Source organism: Leucopleurus acutus, assembly GCF_964270905.1.
Source record: "Leucopleurus acutus genome assembly, chromosome: 8".
NCBI classification, from domain to species: domain Eukaryota; kingdom Metazoa; phylum Chordata; class Mammalia; order Artiodactyla; family Delphinidae; genus Leucopleurus; species Leucopleurus acutus.
Genome location: NC_139151.1, coordinates 58,997,274 through 59,016,673, shown reverse-complemented (window position 1 = coordinate 59,016,673; position 19,400 = coordinate 58,997,274). Strand labels below are relative to the sequence as shown.

Below are 19,400 nucleotides of genomic sequence, written 5' to 3'. Positions count from 1 at the left end.
TCTTGGTCTAGCCTTATCTCACTAGCCACAATTTAGACTCCTTTGCTAGTTCCTCTTCATCTCATTGCCCTGTAAATGCTAAGAGTGTCCCCACAGTCAGCTTCTTCTCTTCACACTCACTCTTTAGATAAGCTCATGCAGTCTCAAGGCTTTAAATACTGTCACTATGCTGACTATTCCTGAATTTTTAATTCAGACATCTTCCCTAACCCCTCAGTTGCCTATTTAACATATCCAACTTGGATATTTAGTAGGTATCTTAAAACTAACATGTCCAAAAACAAAAACAAATTCTTGATTTCCCTAAAATCTGTTCTGTTAATCTATTCCATCTCATTGACAGCTACTCAAACCTCTAGCTGTTCAAGCCCAAACCCCTAGAATCATCATTGATTCCTCCTTTTTTTCTCATATTCCACATCAGATTCACCAAGAAATACTGTTCACTAGACTTTAAAAATATAATGGAATCTGATTACTGTCTATCTCTTCCACTGCTACTACCCTGGTTTCAGCCACCATTATCTCGTGCCTGGATTACTATAATAGCCTAAATGACCTCTCTCTGATTTTGCTCTTGTCTCCCTAAAGTCTAGGCTCTACACAGTATATCCACTGCAGTGCCAACCACTTCTTGGTACTCTGTTTTCTTTTAACTACACTTACTGTCCTTGTCACCAAGTGACAATGTTTAATTACTCATATGCTTATTGTCTTGTCTTCTTTCACTAGAATGAAGACTCCATGCAGCAGCAGCTTTGTTTTATTCACTCTTGTATCCTCAGCACCTAGAACAGGGTCTGGCACAGCAGGCACTCATTCAATATATATTTACCGGAGGAAGGAGAGGAGGGAATGATGGAGATTAGATTCAAACCCAGATGTGTCTGGCTCCCAAACCTCTGCTCTTCTGCTGACATAAGATTGTTCTAGGTCCAGCATTACTATTAAAGAATTTTTAAAAAGAGTCTCTTCACTTTAAAAAAGGTGTATACTAAGTTCTTTGTGTATGTCTTACACAATTTGTGCCTCATATCTCCTATACCATTATTATTTTTTGTTAAAATGACTCACCTTTTAAACTAAAATATATGTATCTTACTACTTCATATTCTACTCCAATTGAAAAATAAAACTTGCCATAATAATTAAGTTTTAATTAGTAAAATTCAAAAATATTGATCCATATACCACCTAAAATCTCGCTGTGAACTATTTCTCATATGACTATTACACTGGAAAACAGAGAAAACCTTATCAGGGAAAATTTTTATTAAGAAATAAACCAACAAATTTATTTTGACTGTAGTGGTGGTCACACGAATCTACATATGTGATACAACACCACAGAACTTAATATGCATACACCTACATACACACAAATAAGTACATGTAAAAGTGGTGAATTCTAAATTAGATTGGTGGATCGTATCAATATCAATTTCCTGGTTGTGATGTTGTATTATAGTTACGCAAGTTATTACTACTGGGGGAAGTGGGTGAAGAGTATAAGAACACTCTTTGTATTATTTCTTAAAACTGCACATGAATCTATAATTTTTTTTTAAGTAAAAACGAAAGTTTAACAAACAGAAATCACAGATCTACCCTTGGCCTGGAATACAGCACCACACATCAAGAAGACTCTAGAAAATGTGACAAGTTAAATTCATAATCTAAGATTAAGTTACATAGTGACTGATAACAGGAGAAAGTATGGTGTTTAATAAATAAGTGTTCATGTATTGCTGTTTTTGGTAGTAGGAAGGGAGACTATCCTCAGCCTAGGTAACAGAAGTAAAGGCAGGGAGAATGACTGATACTGAGTCCAGTTGAGGTGTGATAAGAACTGCAGTACAACTGTAGCTTAAGGTGCCCAAGGGTTGGGGAACCAAGCATGAAAAAAGGAGAAATGGCCAGAAAGGAGCAAAGAAAGGTAATTTGGGGTCAGGATTCTTCCTGGCTTTTGATATCATAAAAAAAAACCTTTTTTTAATTTCATACTATTAGCAAGGAGAAACAACAGAAGATTTTCAAGTAGGGGGTGAGAGTAGGCCTATTTTACAAAGACATACAGACGTACAGGTTGGTGGTACTGTGGCAATGAAATTGTGAAGGGGAGAGATCACAGACAGAGAAGCAGCTACTTAACATTCCTAACAGAAGATGAGGTCTGAAAAGAAGTCACAGTTGGAGGCAGCTGACTTGTTGGTTCCCAAGCTGAAGAGTTAATAAAAACACAGATCATTACTAGTTTATAGGCAATATTTAAAGATAGAAATATAGATAAGATTACTTAAAACAGTCACAAGAGAGCTGAGGGAACTCCAAGAAATATTTACATAGAAAGGACTTGCTATGGTCTGAATGCTTGTGGTCCCCTGAAATTCATATGTGGAAATCCTAATCCCCAAAGGTGACGATGGTATTAGGAGGTGAGGCTTTGCAGAGGTGAAGGCAGAATAGTGCCGTTATAAAAGAGACCTCACAGAGCTCCCAAACTCCTTCTACCAAGTAAGGGCACAGCTAAAAGTTGAAAAGTCTGCAACTCAGAAGAGGGACTTCACCAGAACCTGACCATGCCGGCATCTTTGTCTTGGACTTCAGTCTCAAGAACTGTGAGAAATAAATTTCTCTTACTTATAAGCCACCCAGTCTGTGGTATTTTGTTATAGCAGCCTGAACAGACTAAGACAGGACTGAAAAACCTGTCCTCAAAGATTAAAAAAAAATAATAAAAAAAAGGTCTTAGAGAAAGTATTATTACAGAAGTCTAGTTTCCAGGCAAACGGGGGTGGGTTTAATGGCATTAAATGGTGCATGTATCATCAGACTGGCAAAAATTTTCAAAGATTGACCATGTGCCCTGTTGGTAAAAAATAAAAAGAAATGGGTAGTTTCAAATCAAATTTGAAGACATGTAAAATATACTAAGACAGAGTTTATGAAGGTTAATTTATAGTTTCACATTTTAAATGTATAAACCCTTTGACCCAGCATGTTCCCCTCTAAGAATTAACCCTATAGATATACTTTCACAATACACAAAGGTATAACTATGTGCATACGTGAGTTATCCACTGCAGCATTATTTGCAATAGTAATAAACTAACTACCAACAGAGAAATGGATAACAAACTATAATTTACCCACACTATGGCACTAACATAGCCATTAAAAAGAAGAGGGGACCTGAACAAACCAACTTGAAGGGACATCTAAAATAGACTCCTTAGAAAAGGGAACCCTCATACACTGTTGGTAGGAATGTAAACTGGGCAGTCACTATGGAAAACAGTATGGAGGTTCCTTAAAAAACTAAAAATAGAGTTACTATATGATCCAGCAATCCCACTCCTGGGCATATATCCGGAAAAGATGAAAACTCTAATTCAAAAAGATATATGCACTCCAATGTTTGCAGTGGTACTATTTATAATAGCCAAGACATGGAAGCAACCTAAGTGTCTATTAACAGATAAGTGGATAAAGAAGATGTGATTGATACACACACACACACACACACACACACACACACACACACACACACCACACAATGGAATGTTACTCAGCCATTAAAAAGGATGAAATATTGCCATTTGCAGCAACATGGATGGACCTAGGGATTATCATACAGAGTGAAGTAGGCCAGACAGAGAAAGACAAATACTACATGATATCACTTATATGTGGAATCCAAAAAAATAATACAAATGAACTTATTTACAAAACAGAAACAGACTCACAGACAGAGAAAACAGACTTCTGGTTACCGAAGGGGAAAGAGGAAGGGGAGGGATAAATTAAGAGTAGGGGATTAACAGATACATACCACTGTATATAAAATAGATAAACAATAAGGATTTACTGTATAGCACAGGGAACTACATTCAATATCTAGTAATAACCTATAATGGAAAAGAATCAGAAAAATATATATGTATGTGTAACTGAAGAATCACTTCGCTGTACACCTGAAACTAACATAACACTGTAAATCAACCATATTTAAATAAAAATAAATAAATAAAAAATAAAGTAAAATAGACTCCTTAGGTGTGTGTATGGAAGGTGTATGTGTGGAGGGAATTACAAAAGCATATGTATATAATAATTCTAGTTCTGTTAAAAGCAGCACAACTGTTTATGTTCATGTATGCACTGCACAGGAAAAATATGGAAGAAAAGACCACATACTTCTAACAGCAATTACTCTAGTAGAAACGTGAATGGAAGATGCTTGGCAAAGAGGATGAGGTACACTTTATACTCTGTTACACATTCAACAAGCATGCATTATTTGGGTAAGAATTCTTAAATTAACAATACAAATATAAACACAAAAAAGTTAAAGGGAAATTTTAATTGACTGGAGCTGAAATAAACTCCTAATAAACAAACAAACAAACAAAAAATGGCAACTGCCATTCTCACCCTCAATCCTGATCTACTGTCTTTTTTCACTATGGCACCACCATCCTCTCAGTTGCCTAAGTTAAAAAACCGGAGAGTCATTCTACAACCCTTCCTCTCCCTCCCTCTACATCCTCCTTCAGTTAGTAAGTATTTATCTAATGCTTTCTATGTTCCAAGAACTATTTTAGATACTGAGAAAACTACTTTATAGTTTGACAGTTACAGAAAACTGTTTGTAGTCTGTCTCAGAACAAATTTGACAAACACAAAAACAAAACTGCCAAATCAATAGCAAGTCCTCTAGCTTCAGTTTTCTAAATATCTCTGAAATCTGCCCCACAGCCTAATTTCTACTGTAATTTTCATGGTTCAAATAAGAAATGATGAGGGATTAAATTCCTGCAATTCTATTCTTTCTGAATTCTTCCTCATATCCCTTTAGTCCACCTTCATACCCCTTTAGTCCACCTTCATACAGTTACTAAAGTATGTTGAACTTGTCATTCCTCTTATGGAAATTCTTTGATGCTTCTGTTATCTTCTGAATAAAAAAGAAACTCTGTGATATGCAAAGTCCTTCATGATGCCTATCTAGGTATCCTCCAGGTCCACCACTCCTCTTACCCTCCAACCCATACACACTTCATTGCTACCTAACATTCATATTTTCTCATGTCTCCCTGCATTTAAGGTGTTACTTCTGCTTAGAATTCCTTCTGCCCAATGCTGACAAACTCCTGCACATCCTTTAAGACTCAGCTCTAGAAGCCTAGGTTTTCCTCTACAGTCCAATGCACCTCTACTACTACCCAATATCGCAACTGTTTATAGTGGCTATCTCCTTTAAGCTCCTTAACAACAGGCACCATACCTTCTACTCTCTTTAATCCTGAAGTCTACTTTAACAACTAGCATGTAAGTAAATATTTCACATCTATCTCATAAATAAAGAATGAATGAGGGACTCCCCTAATGGTGCAGTAGTTAAGAATCCACCTGCCAATGCAGGGGACAGGGGTTCGACCCTGGGAAGATCCCACATGCTGCGGAGCAACTAAGCCTGTGTGCCACAACTACTGAGCCTGCGCTCTAGAGACCACGAGCCACAACTACTGAGCCCGCATGCCACAACTACTGAAGCCCATGCGCCTAGAGCCCATGCTCCGCAACAAGAGAAGCCACCGCAGTGAGAAGACCACACACCACAACGAAGAGTAGCCCCCACTCACCGCAATTAGAGAAAGCCTGTGCGCAGCAACAAAGACCCAATGCAGCCAAAAATAAATAAATTAATTAATAAAAAAAGAATGAAAAAAGAAAGAATGAATGAATAAATGACTGAGTGTTTACATAGCTGTGTGACCTTGAGTAAGGCATACAACCCAAGACTTAGTTTCCTCATATATAAAAAGGGGATAATCATATGTACCTCACAGGTTTGATTATCACGTTTTGATAATCATGGAAGATAAAGTTCCTAGCATAGTATCTGGTATACAGTAAATATTTAGTAAAAGTTGGCTTAACATACTTTTAAAAATTAGGTTGCATAAGGTAGCCTGGGAGCAGAACCTTATCCTTATTTCTTTGGTAACCTGCATCCTGAATTTCAAACAAACGTGGAATAGAACCTATCTGTAAGTTGGAGTCCTTCTTTACTCTCTAGCAACCAGTCTCTTCCTTGGTCAGGCTTTCCTCATGCCAGCAATACTGAACATATCATTCTCACTTTCACCTCAAGGCTTTGCTCTGCTTGTCTCTTTCGCCTAGGGTTTCATCTCCTCTCTTTTCCCCCCTTAGTTGAACTTTGTAGATACTGAAAAGTCCACAAGAAAATTCCTATATTTATTTCCTGTTTTGCTTTATTATTCCATATTGCAACTACAGATGTATTATTTATAGCTATCATGCCACCTTCCAAGTTATCAGTCTTGCAACTGTGAAGAACTATTAAGGTTTCTTGTGTATCCTGCAGTTTTCCATCTCCATTAAGAAATTACCTGATGATCCAGCAACTTGATTTCATATTCAGATTCCAAACCACACACTTCAACACTGAGTTCTTAATTACCCTGGATTCTCTGTTATTGTTTCATGAGTAATAATTAGTCTTAACTTCAACCAGACTGCAAGCTCTGAAATCCTGTCTTTGACTTCTGGTTCCCTCAACACTAAGACAGTCTTGAGCACAAAAGCTAATAAATACTTCCAAATTAACTGCAAAAAAGACACCAAATTCTAAACAAAGTTATAAATATTTTAAAGACATCAGTATGAAGACACAATTTATATTCCATTGTTGTCTACCTTCTTTAAAATTTGTATGTGGGATATTGACTAATCAATTTCTAGATACCTTGTGGGTGTGTCTGTACACTATGTATATATACATATATATAAAATATATATAATTTAGAAACTCTTTTCCCCTAGGCTCACAGAATCCTATCTTTCCAAATGTAGGATTTGTTTCAGAAGTAAAGAATCGATAATCATGATAGAAATTACAATCTTGTTTCATTATTGTTGTGATAATGTGTTTCATTTATAGGACACTGAGGAAACAATTTGTGTTCCATTGTCATCTATCTGCTTTAAATTCCTTATGTGGGTATCAGTTAAACAAAATGGAATCTTGGCTTAAGACATATGAAAATGATCTATTTCATATACAATATATATGTTGTAGAACATTAACATTGTCTGATAATTTTGATATTATATCTAAAAACACAGCAGAGGAAAGAAGCAATTTTTTTAAAAACTGGAGTCTATGTTGTATATATGTGACATGGCTCTGTGTGAAACCAGTTTTAAAGAAAATGGGCAAGAGCTACTTATTAAGTTACCTGTAATCATTCCGATCATCAGCTTTTATTCCAGGCCAATCTCTCTTCAGATATTGACTAGCCAACTTCTGGATACCCTGTTAAAAAATACATATTTAATATAATAACATATAATATAAATTATAAAATAAGTATTGTGCTATAAAGGAAGCTCTTTTCCTTAAAATACATTACTTAGCAAATCCCGTCTTTCCATATATAAATTTAATTCAGAAGTAAAGAACCAATGACAAATGGTAGAACACCATAACTTGTTTCATTATTTTCAAAGTCTTCTCTCGTCCTCATTTTTAGGAAAAAGGTGAGTATAAAGATGAGAAAATTGAAACTTAATTGAAATGCTTTCCACGTCACCAAACTATGTGACCAGCCATAAAAATGAACTACCCCGTTATATCACAGGGAACACAGCTGTCCACCTCCACAGAGCTCTGATTACTCAGCTTGACATCTCAATTTTCCATCACTCCTCTGCTGCGGCATATACTGCATTTCTGAATCCCAGCAGTCAAACTCATATACCAGGAAAGACTACAACACATTCAATTTGGAGCAGACAGATAAACACTGGCTTGTAAAATTAATGGACAAACCTTGTTGCTATTCCATACTAGTAATTTTCAAGACAGACTTTAAGAGTTTTTTTCTTTTTAAATAATACCATGGCACAAATCACTTAAAATGAAAAAATTAGTTTCACAAAGAAATACTCACTTATTGTTATCCATACAAACATGAACCTGGACAAAACAAGAGTATCCATAATAGGTACAGGATTTTATTGGCAAGGTTAAACTACTCACTCTGAGTATAGAGCATACTACTTTTAGAAGGAAACATATGTGGTTCCCTAACACTGTAACAGGGTCCAATGTAATGGATCAGAAATCATTAACTTTGGGATATTCATCTCTATATATGCAACTTTAAAAAGAACAAATAAAATGCTGAGATGAAGAACAATCACATTAACTGACTGCCTACTTTAAGCAGAAGCTGCTCAAGTAAAATCAGTGGTGCATTCTATACATGGTACCTTTCTTCTACTAAGGTCTGCTGCCAAATCAATTTGGCTTAATTAAATCCATTGTTGAATGTTTCTGTTTACCATTATTTCAATGAGCCCAAAGGGTAGCAGGAACTACAGAGAAGCTCCTTTGAATCTCGAGTTCCTTTTGAATTTGGCAATAGTTTGGTTTCACTATTTTCAGGTCCTATGTATTCTGAAAACTCACATATAACTGCATATCCACAATACTTCCACTTACATACCTTGCACTTTGGGGAATACAATTACTTAGTCTTCCCTGAATACGTACAGAATTTTTTTTTCACTTCTGTACCTTGTTCACACCGTTCTTTATTTGTATGAAATCTCTTTCCACCACTCCCATTCCTACCAGCTGAGTTCTTGCTGCCCCTCCTTTAAACTGATTTTTAAATTTCCGAACACAAAATATTCAAAAGTATATAAAGAAAAATGTGGAAAGTTTAAACGCCTAAGTGTTTGGTTTCATTTCATTAAAAGAGAATAGTTTAGGGCTTCCCTGGTGGCGCAGTGGTTGGGAGTCCGCCTGCCGATGCAGCGGACGCGGGTTCGTGCCCCGGTCCAGGAGGATCCCACATGCTGCGGAGCGGCTGGGCCCGTGGGCCATGGCCGCTGAGCCTGAGCGTCCGGAGCCTGTGCTCCGCAATGGGAGAGGCTGCAGCAGTGGGAGGCCTGCGTACCGCAAAAAAAAAACAAAAAAAAAAAGAATAGTTTATCATTATTTCTGCATTTATTAGCTTGAATTCTTTTTTAAAGAACTATCCCTCCTGGACTGTTTGGGTATGCTGAGGTACAGTTCTCAGAGGAAAGGCAAGATAAATACTTGACTGTCCAGTTTTGGTCCAAAAGTGAACAATGAATTTTTAAAGTAACATTATGAACTCACATATTTTGAATAATGGATGTGTTTCAATCTACTGCAGTCACAATTCTCTTGATGCTCCAAATGCTACATCTGTGGTCAGTGGGAGCTCCTCCAAGTTGGCTCCCATATCATGACCCCAATAGACTTTAATAATTTCTTTGTTTTCTTTTACAGTCCCTATTCCAGATCTGCAGTAAGCTAGTTTTCCAAGGAATTCTGATTACTTTCAGAGAGAAACCATATTTAGAGACCACAATCTAGGTACTTCCTTATCCTTTTGGTCTTACTTTGTATCTTTCTCTAAGAGGGCTTTCCTAATCACTGTATACAAAGTAGCTCACCCTTCAGTCAGTTGCTCTCTCTCTCATCAGCCTACTGTATTCATAATCCTTATACATTGTTACTGTCTGGTTTAAATATGCTTTGCCTATTTGCTGACTATAAGCTCCATCAGGTACAGATCTTGTCTTTTTCTTTCTTTCTTTTTTTTTTAAATCACTATGTCTCCAGGCTATAGCAAAGAGCCTAGTATTTAGTTGATACCAACAATGTTCCCTGATTGCACGAATAAATGCCACCTACATTATTCCATTTCTAATGTATAATACTCAAACTCCTTTTGTGTTTTTGCCATTCTGAGTTAGAAATGTTTAGATCAAAATTTCTCTGGTTCCCTAATTTTCATATACTCAAATTAAAAAAAAACATGTATCAGATTTCTAAGATTATGACCAGATGGTTTTTATACAATAAATAAATAAGTTCCTTAGTAAATTATAGTCAAATTTGACCATCTCCATTACTGAAAGGGAACATATGTGTAAGATACTCTGAAGCAATGAAAAAAGTTTATTCCATATTTAGAAGGCAGTACATATTAATTTTTATGAAGATTCAAGTAAGTTAAGATCCCTGAATTCAAAGAACTCATAATATGTAGACAGGAATAGGAAGCATACAGCATAAAATGGGAGGCAACGGATGGGTTGCCAAATAAGTGGCAATATGTGATACAAGTACCCAGAGGAGGAAAGGATCATCTGATATGTTCTTAACAAATTTACATCTCAATAATATGATAGTGACTTTTTCAGTTTAATAACTGCTAAAGTGGTTGCAGAACAATTTTTATAGAACATGGGGTATGATAGGAGCCTCAGATTATGAGAAGGACTAAGAGGGCAGAATGACAGCACTGTAAATTTATATAAAACAAGTGAACTTACTAACGAGCATCTCAATACACTTATTTCTCTTAATTCTGTTAGTCCCTGTTATAACTACAGAGAAATTGGACGCTTAGAACATACAAAATTTACTTAAAGTCACAGTTAAGTTTGAATTAGAATCTAGTTAAGTTTGAATTAGAATCCCTAGTTATCATTCTAAATCTTTGCCCACAAAATCACTGTAGATTTATATAATTCTTTAAAATTTTTTGAAATTACTTCAACTTGTTATTTTTGTGCATTATAAGTTACAAGAGCAATTTCTAGAGCTCTAAACCACAATGTTGAACTGTACTAAACTGAATGGAGTGCTTCAGAGATGAGATGAGGGATTCATGAAATAGACAAACAGTGAGATCTTTAGATGAAAGACTTTATTCAAGTTAGTTCAGAGAGACAGGAATCATGGCTTCTGTGTGCTCCATGCAGCTGTTCAAGATCTAATCTGCATGGATGCTCAAGAAATACTCCATGGCCCTTATAGAAAGGTCCTAAATAACACTTCATGCTTCTGAAAGCATTCTATACTTAATTGGTTTACCTTTTACATTATGCTTAAAGCTACATCTTATGAATAAAAGGTTTATTTGTATAGAAAGTAAAATCTACCACAAGTAAATGGCTAAGGAAGATAAACCCATGGCTGGTAATTTTTTTTTAAATGGTTTTTTTTTTTTTTGGAATCACTTCCCTGGCCCACAACATTACTTTACATTACATTACTCTTTAAAACTGATGCATTAGATATAATATTTATATTTACATGAGTATCACTAATATATAATGTTGATTTGATTTCCAATACAGTTTACTCTGGAACAGTGGTTTCTATAAAAATGTACTATCAATATACTCTTTGCAACATCCAATAATATCCCATTCCAACTTTTAAAAAAGCCATCAGTGTTTGATGTAAGACTTGCTTTGTTTCACCTCTCAATAACACTTGCTATATTGCTCTAACAAGTGAAGCAACACAAAGAAAGACACTGTTCAATAGACACTGGGAAATGGACTGATGGCTTAACCTTTTGCCCATTTACCACAGAAAGCTGAGCAGAAGTGTGCCCCATGGATCTCACACAGGTTATTCTGTATCCATTTTTCACCGCTAACATACAGAGAAACTAATATTTAAATTTTATAAGGATATGACATCAGATGGCACTTCAAAATTATAGGAAGCCATGTTACGTAATATACTATACCTTTTTGTCATGAAATTCCCAACATTATGTAAATGACTTTTAAAAATTAAAGTCCACTGCATAAGTTGGATACTTCTCAAACTGATGTAAATTATACAACGATCATAAATTATACAATGTCTTAACTATTCTAAAATTAATAGTAATAGAGAACTTCACATCCCCCCTTAAGCAAAGTTTTGAAATATTTTTCATTGTCTTGTACAGCATATAATTGAAATTAAGGTAAAAAAAATTAATATATTATTTTAAATTACATAATAAAATTGTCTTTACTTACTTTTCTATTCATTTCATGATAAAATGAGGTATTAATCTCATGTTACATATTAAATATGTATTTAGATATTTTTAGATTTTTCCTTTTATCAAAAATAAAGATTAATTTTGTTTAAATTTAGCTATGTAAGAAAAGACAAGTTCTAATGACATATTAAATGACCTATTTGATTTGAGGACCAAACAGAATAAAAAAGAGATGAAATTTAACACTCATCCATGATAAAAATTCTGAAGAAACTAGTAGCAGAAGCAAACTTCCTTAAGCTAATAAAGGGTATATACAAAAAGCCTACAGTTATTGGGACTTCCCTGGTGGTCCAGTGGTTAAGTATCTGCCTTCCAGTGCAGGGGATGCAGGTTCAATCCCTGGAGGGGGAACTAAGATCCCACACACTGTGGGGCAACTGGAGCTGGCAGCTCCCACGTGCTCTGGAGCTGATGTGCCACAACTAGAGACCCCATGTGCTGCAACCACTGAGCCCGTGTGCTCTGGAGCCTGCCTGCCACTAAGGAGAAGCCCGCAAGACGCAACAAAGAGCCCACGCGCCACAACAAAAGATCCCGTGTGCTGCAACTAAGACCTGATGCAGCCAAATAAATAAATTAATTAATTAAAAAATAATAAATGATTACATTAAAAAAAAAAGTCTAGAGTTAACATACTTCTAATGGAAAGTGAATGCTTTCCCCCTAAGACTGGGAATAAGGCAAGGATGCCCTCTCTCACCAGTCCTTTACAACATTGTATTTGTAGTCCCACTTAGTACAAAAAGGCAAGAAAAAGAAGTAAAAGGTATACAAATTGGAGAGGAAGAAATAAAACTACTTCCATTCACAGATGACATGATTGTCTATGTAGAAAACCCCAAAGAATCTACAAAAAACAAAACAAAACAAAACCAAAAAACCCTCCTGGAACTAATAAGTTTATTAGCAAGGTTGCAAGATACAAGGTCAACATATAAAACTCAATTGTTCTCCTATGCACCTGCAATGAACAATTGGAATTTGAAACTTTAAAAAAAATACGATAGCACTGGGGGGAAAATGAAATACTCAGGTATAAATCTAACAAAATATTAATATGTATAAGAACCGTATGTGGAAAACTCCAAAACACTGATGAAAAAAATCCAAGAAAACCTCATGTTAATGGATTAGAAGAGTTCACATTAAGAAACTCAAATCAAAATTCCAGAAAGCTTTTTTGTAGATATCAAAAGACTGATTTTAAAATGCATATGGAAAGGTAAAGGTACTAAAATAGCCAAAATAATTCTGAAAAACAAGAACAAAGAGAACTCACATTACGAGTTCAAGGCTAATTACTATACTATAATGTTACAGTGTAGTACTGGCAAAAGAATGGACACACAGCTCAATGGAACAGAAGAGAGCCCCAAAATAGATCTATACAAATATAGTAAATTGATTTTTCACAAAGTACAAAGGCAATTAGATGGAGAAAGGATAGTCTGTATCGATAAATGGTGCAGGAACAATTGGATAACCATATGCCAAAAAATGAACATTAACACTTATCTCATAACTTACACAAAAATTAACCCAAAACAGTTCATAGACCTAAATGTAAAGTACATAAGTACAAAACATGCAGGAGAACACAAAGGAAAATCTCTTTGACCTCTGACAAAGAGTTTCTGCATACAACACCAAAAGCAAGATACATGAAGGAAAAAATGATAATTTGAACTTTGTTAGAATTAAATTCTTTCCTTTAGGAAAGACACTGTTAAGAGAATGAAGAAAAAAAAAAAACAAGCTGCAGACTAGGAAAAATACACACATATCACATAACTGATAAAGGACTTGTATCCAGAATATATACAGAGCTCTTAAAACTCAACAGTAAAGAGAAAACCAACCCAATTTTTAAAATGAGCAAAAGATCTGAACACACACTTCATCAAGAAGATGTAAGGATGGCAAATAAGCATATGAAAAACGCTGAGCATCACTTGTCATTATGGAAATGCAGATTAAAACAACAATGAGATACCACTACATATCTATTAGAATAGCTCTTTGAGCTATTCCAAAAAAATACTACACTATCAAATGTTAGTGAGAATGCAGAGCCACAGGACACGCCTGTGCTGGTGGAAATGTAAAATGGTACAACCACTCTGGAAAACAATTTGGAAATTTCTTATAAAATTAACACAGACTTCCCATATGACTCAGCAATAGCACTCCTAAGTATTTAGCCAACTGATGTCCACAAAACCCTGCACACAAATGTTTCTAGCAGCTTTATTCATGAAAGTGGAAGCAGCCAAGGTGTCCCTCAATAGGTGAACAGTTAAACAAAATATGGTACATCATTAGAACAGAGTACTATTCAGTAATAAAAGCTATTAATTTACACAACTTTTTTTTTTTTTTTTGGCTGTGCCACACGGCAGGCAGGATCTTAGTTCCCCAACCAGGGATTGAACCCACACCCCCTGCAGTGGAAGTGCAGAGTCTTAACCACTGAACCACCAGGGAAGTCCTGGATAAATCTTAAATTCATTTTGCCAAGTGGAAAAGAGCCAAATCCAAGAGTTATGTACCTTGTGAAATAAAAGAAAATATTTATGTGTTGGTCTCTGTTGCTGGCACAGAGCTCATAAAACTTTTGTAAATAGCGGTGCTAGGAGAATTTTGTTCTAGCATTTAGTCTTTGACCCCAGTTCATGACAGAGTTCCTAAGTCCCAATTATCTTCCTGGGTGATAGCAGTGTCTTTTGTTCTAATGAGGTGACTCTTTCGGTGGGCTCCTGGATGAGGGCTGGTCACCAGAAATACCAAGCCATATTCTTGGAATTTCTAGCCCTGTTTCTTAATCTCCAGAGAGGAGAAAGGGGCTAGACATGGAGTTAATAATTGATCACACCCACATGATGAAGCCTCCATAAAAACCCCAGTAGTACGGGGTACAGAGCTTCCAGGCTGGTGAACACGTAGAGGTGGTGGGAGAGTGGCACACCCAGAGAAGGCATGGAAGCCCTACACCCCTTCCTACATACTTGTCCTATGCATCTCTTCCATCTGGCTGTTTCTGAGTTATAGTCCCACTTAGAAGACTATTGCACGAGAGGATTCTGGGAAGATGGCAAAGTAGCAAGCACCAGGATTCTGTTTCCCAACACAGACTACAGATTCAATGACAGAATCAGTCTCACATAACTATTTTGGAACTCTGAAGTCTTTTTAAAGGCTGTAACTTCCAGAGAAAGGCTTGGATGTTAAACAAAGTTAATTTCAACCAATTTCTATACTTAGCTCAGCAGCAGTTACCCCCCACCTCCCAGCCCAGTGGCAAGCAGCCATGAACTTGTTCCTGTAGCAGCCTGCATGCAGCTTGCAGGAGACACCATGGGCAATAAGGGCCCATCCTCCAAATATCAGGGATCTGTGCTCTGATCACTGATTGCTGCTTCTGATCAAGGATGTGGAGACACAAAGGTGCAGACACAGAGGTGGCCATTGTTGAACCCCTATTCGCCAATGAAGAAAAGTGAACAAAGGCTAAGGAACCTTTGGGCCACCAACAAGTGGACCAATATATGCACTGTGGGAGTCCTAGAAGGAGAATAGAGAAAGGGATAGTGAGATTATACAAATAATGGTCAAAAACTTCCCCAATTTGACAAAAGACAAGAATATAAACAGCCAAGAAGCGCAACAAATTCTAAGTAGGATGAACTCAGAGACCCACACTGAGACACATTATAATCAATCTGTCAAAAGCTAAAGACAAAAAGAGAATTTTGAAAGCAGCAAGAGAAAAGCAAATAGCCACATACATGGTATCTTCAATAAGATTATCAGCAGAGTTTTCAACAGAAATTTAGGAGGGCAGAAAACAGTGGGTCCATATATTCAAAGTGCTAAAAGAAAAAAACCTGTCAATTGAAAATACTATATGCAGCAAAACTGTCCTTCAAAAGTGAGGGAGATATTAAAATATGCTCAGATAAACAAAAGCTGAGGGAGTTCCTGACTACTAGACCTACCCTGTAAGAAATGCTCAAGGGAATCTCGAAGGTGAAATGAAAGGACACTAGACAGTAACTTGAAGCAGTATGAAGAAATAAAGATCTCACTAATGGTAAATATATGGGCAACTATAAAAGCTAGGATTATCGTAACAGTGGTTTGTAACTCCACTTTCTGTTTTCTACTTGGTTTAAGAGACTATACATTTCTTTAAAAAATTGTTAGTCCAAAAGCTAGTGTTATTGTAACTTTGTTTTGTAACTCCACATACTGTTTTTTATATAATATGAAACTAATGCATAAAAAAATTTTAGTTTATGTCTTTGGATACATAATATGAAAAAACATAATTCTGCCCTATCAATAAATGAAAAGGTTAGGGATGAAGCTGTAAAGGAGCAGAGTTTTTGTAATGCTTCTGAAGTTAAGCTGGTGTAAATTCAAATTAGAGTCTTACAACTTTAGAATGTTAAATATAACCACAAAGAATATACGCAAAAGGAAGAAGAAAATTAAAACATTCCACTACGAAAACTCAACACAAAAGCGACAATAATGCAACATGACAAAGAAGTCAGTACATTCTTACTTTAAAAGCAAATAGATTAAAGTCTCCAATCGAAAGGCAGAGATTGGCAAAATAGATTAAAAATCATGATCCATGATATGCTGTCTACAAGAGACTCTTTAGATCCAAAGAAGACTACCGCAGCAGTATTCTGGCAGAGATGATGAGGGTTTGAACTGCGGTGGAGACACTGGAGATAGAGAGAACCAAACTGATTTATAAAGGTATCTGGCAGGGAAAAACTTACATGATTGGTAATGGTCTAGCTATGGATAAGAAGGAAGGAGACAACAAAGATGACCCTTTGGATTTTGGCTTTATACAAATGGACAGATGATGGTATGTCCCCCAGGGATGAATACACTGGTAGGCTATTTAGTTGCAGAAAGGGTTGTTGGATTATAATACAAATGATACTATGTTTAGCAGAAGTATAAGAGGAGAAGGCACTCTCTCTCCTAAAGTGAGAGATGTCAGGAAAACCTATATAAACTTAAGTACATTGGACCTGGATCTGAAAGAGCAAATAGGAATTTGAGCAACTGAGAAAGGAAGAGGGAGTTCCAGGGTTTGGCATAACCTAGGTGAAAAAAATTCGTGATGAAAAAATAGTAGGGAAAATGTGGGAGAAGGGTTGGTGGGGTAAATTTTTTACTTCTAAGCATCCAACTTGTTCCTTGAAGCTTACACTTACACTTATATAGTAAATTCTTATTTAGTGCTCAGGGGTTAACTACTCTCAAAGAAGTTTTCCATGAAGTTATTCTCGTTCTTTAAGAAAGACCCTCCAATGTCTTTCGTTTACTCAATTCAGAGTAAAAGCACCGTTACTACCATTCAGCTTAAAATAGAATCATAGGGCTTCCCTGGTGGCACAGTGGTTGAGAGTCCGCCTGCCGATGCAGGGGACATGGGTTCATGCCCTGGTCTGGGAAAATCCCACATGCCGCGGAGCGGCTAGGCCCGTGAGCCACGGCCGCTGAGCCTGTGCGTCCGGAGCCTGTGCTCCGCAACGGGAGAGGCCACAACAGTGAGAGGCACGCGTACAGCAAAAAAAAAAAAAAAAAAAAAGCATCATAAAAACACATTTAAAAAGATGTTTCCTTGGAGAGTTATGGTCCTAATAATAACTGGAATAAGTTAATTTACTGTGCTTACACAAAACTCACAGTGTTTCCCTTAATATACAAAAGACGTATAGAAGTTACCTCCCTGAAATATTCTTAGTTCTCCACTGAATGCTGCTATTACAACAGTTTAATGAGAAAGTATGTGCAAAAATCCTGTTGGACTTAAACAGAGAGAACATGTTAAATGTCCAGTTTATATAATGCTGTTGCCAATAGGACTGTATAACAGAAGTTTGTTTAGTAAAATGTATCTTCCTTTTAGGAGGCAAAAGGCCAAATCTACCTGATGTTAAATGCCAGTTATTTAATAATTTTCAAGTTCACTTCAACCATTTCCCCCCGCTCCAGATAGTCTTGTTTATGCCTACAGAGTTCTTCCATTTATTTCCAAAGCAATTTATATGCAAGCTTTAATCAAGAGAAAACCCTACTGACTAAAAGGCTTACCTCTCCTATTTCAATAGTTTTTACTTCAGTTTCCATTTTTCAGTAGATTGTTTAACCACAAAATGATGGTTATACTTTTTTGAATGTTTTTTCTTTCCCCCACATTTTGAGAATTTTTCTTTTCACATTGCTGGAAGCTTTTAGTAAGAAAAACAATAGTTTTTACTGTGTGTTACAGTCATCTTCCAATAAAGATTAATATTATTTGTTGTCAAAAAACAAATTTGGGGGATTTATTTTATAATATTTAAAACATTATCAACTGGAAAACAAATGATGACACAGATTTTTAGAGCAAAATATACTAAATTTTGGCTTATTTAGAATATTAAAGAGTCACTAGACATCATTAAAATTGTGTTCTTACTCCATTTTTAAAATTAAAGTTAGATTTCAAGGCTTGGATTAGCTGATATCTATTTGTAAGCTTCTAACTGAAGGGTTTTATTGAGGGGAAAAACAAACTAGTTGCTGTTGTTTTAAACAATAAGAAAAGTGTTATATTAGTCAGCATGATTGAACTGTCCATTTGATCTCAAAGACAGCTGTAAAAGCAGTTCCTCTTTCAAGCAGAAACTGGAATGTAGCAAATCAGCAAGCAAATAATTTCATGAGCTGGACCCTTAGTTATCTTAAAATAGAGGGGGGCATTCCAGAAGAAACAGACAAAATGTGACTGAACATTCAAGGCAAATGAGAGCCATTCTTCCTCATTTCTCTTGTTGAATGGAAAACATAACTAGTCATCAGAGTTAATATTTGAGTACTTACTATTTGCACTCAACTAACATTTAAAGCCACCACCTTATGCAGTAGATGCAACGGAAGTTTTAAAAGCCTAAGTAATTTGTATAAGATCACGTAGCTAGTTAAGCCTGGGTTCAAAACCAGGTCTTCTTTCAAAGTTTAAAACACTTTCTGAGCACTCAACTCACTCTGATATAACCACAGACTATCTCAAACCACTATATATTTTGGCTAAGGGATGTCTCTAAGTTCTTTAAAGGACAGGGCTATAAAAATCTAGCACAGTTCAGTCTTTGCTCAGTAAATAAATGCTGAACCGAATCATTAACCATTTTGGTGAACAAATAAACACATACATTTTTAAATTAATAGAGTTTTTTTTTAAGAGCAATTTTAGGTTTACAGAAAACCTGAGCAAAAAGTAGAGTTCCCATATACTCCCCTGCTCCATAAGACTGTCCTAATATTAACATCTTGTATTAGTGTAATACATGTGTTACAACTGATGAAACAACATATTGACACATTATTAACCGAAGGCCACACTTTACATTAGGATTCACCGTTTGTGTTGTACAGTTCTATGAGTTTTGACAGATGCACAAT

The 19,400-nt window shown here is 36.0% G+C and overlaps 1 protein-coding gene across 2 annotated transcripts in view; it reads right to left on the bottom strand.

Annotated features, from left to right (window-relative positions):
- FCHSD2 (FCH and double SH3 domains 2) overlaps positions 1-19,400 on the bottom strand; it is a 299,421-nt gene that overhangs the window by 172,790 nt on the left and 107,231 nt on the right. For both annotated transcript variants that reach the window (XM_082845563.1, XM_082845564.1), the window contains exon 4: positions 7,266-7,342. In XM_082845563.1, the coding sequence (XP_082701689.1) occupies positions 7,266-7,342 (77 nt within the window). The remainder of the gene's footprint in view (positions 1-7,265; positions 7,343-19,400) is intronic.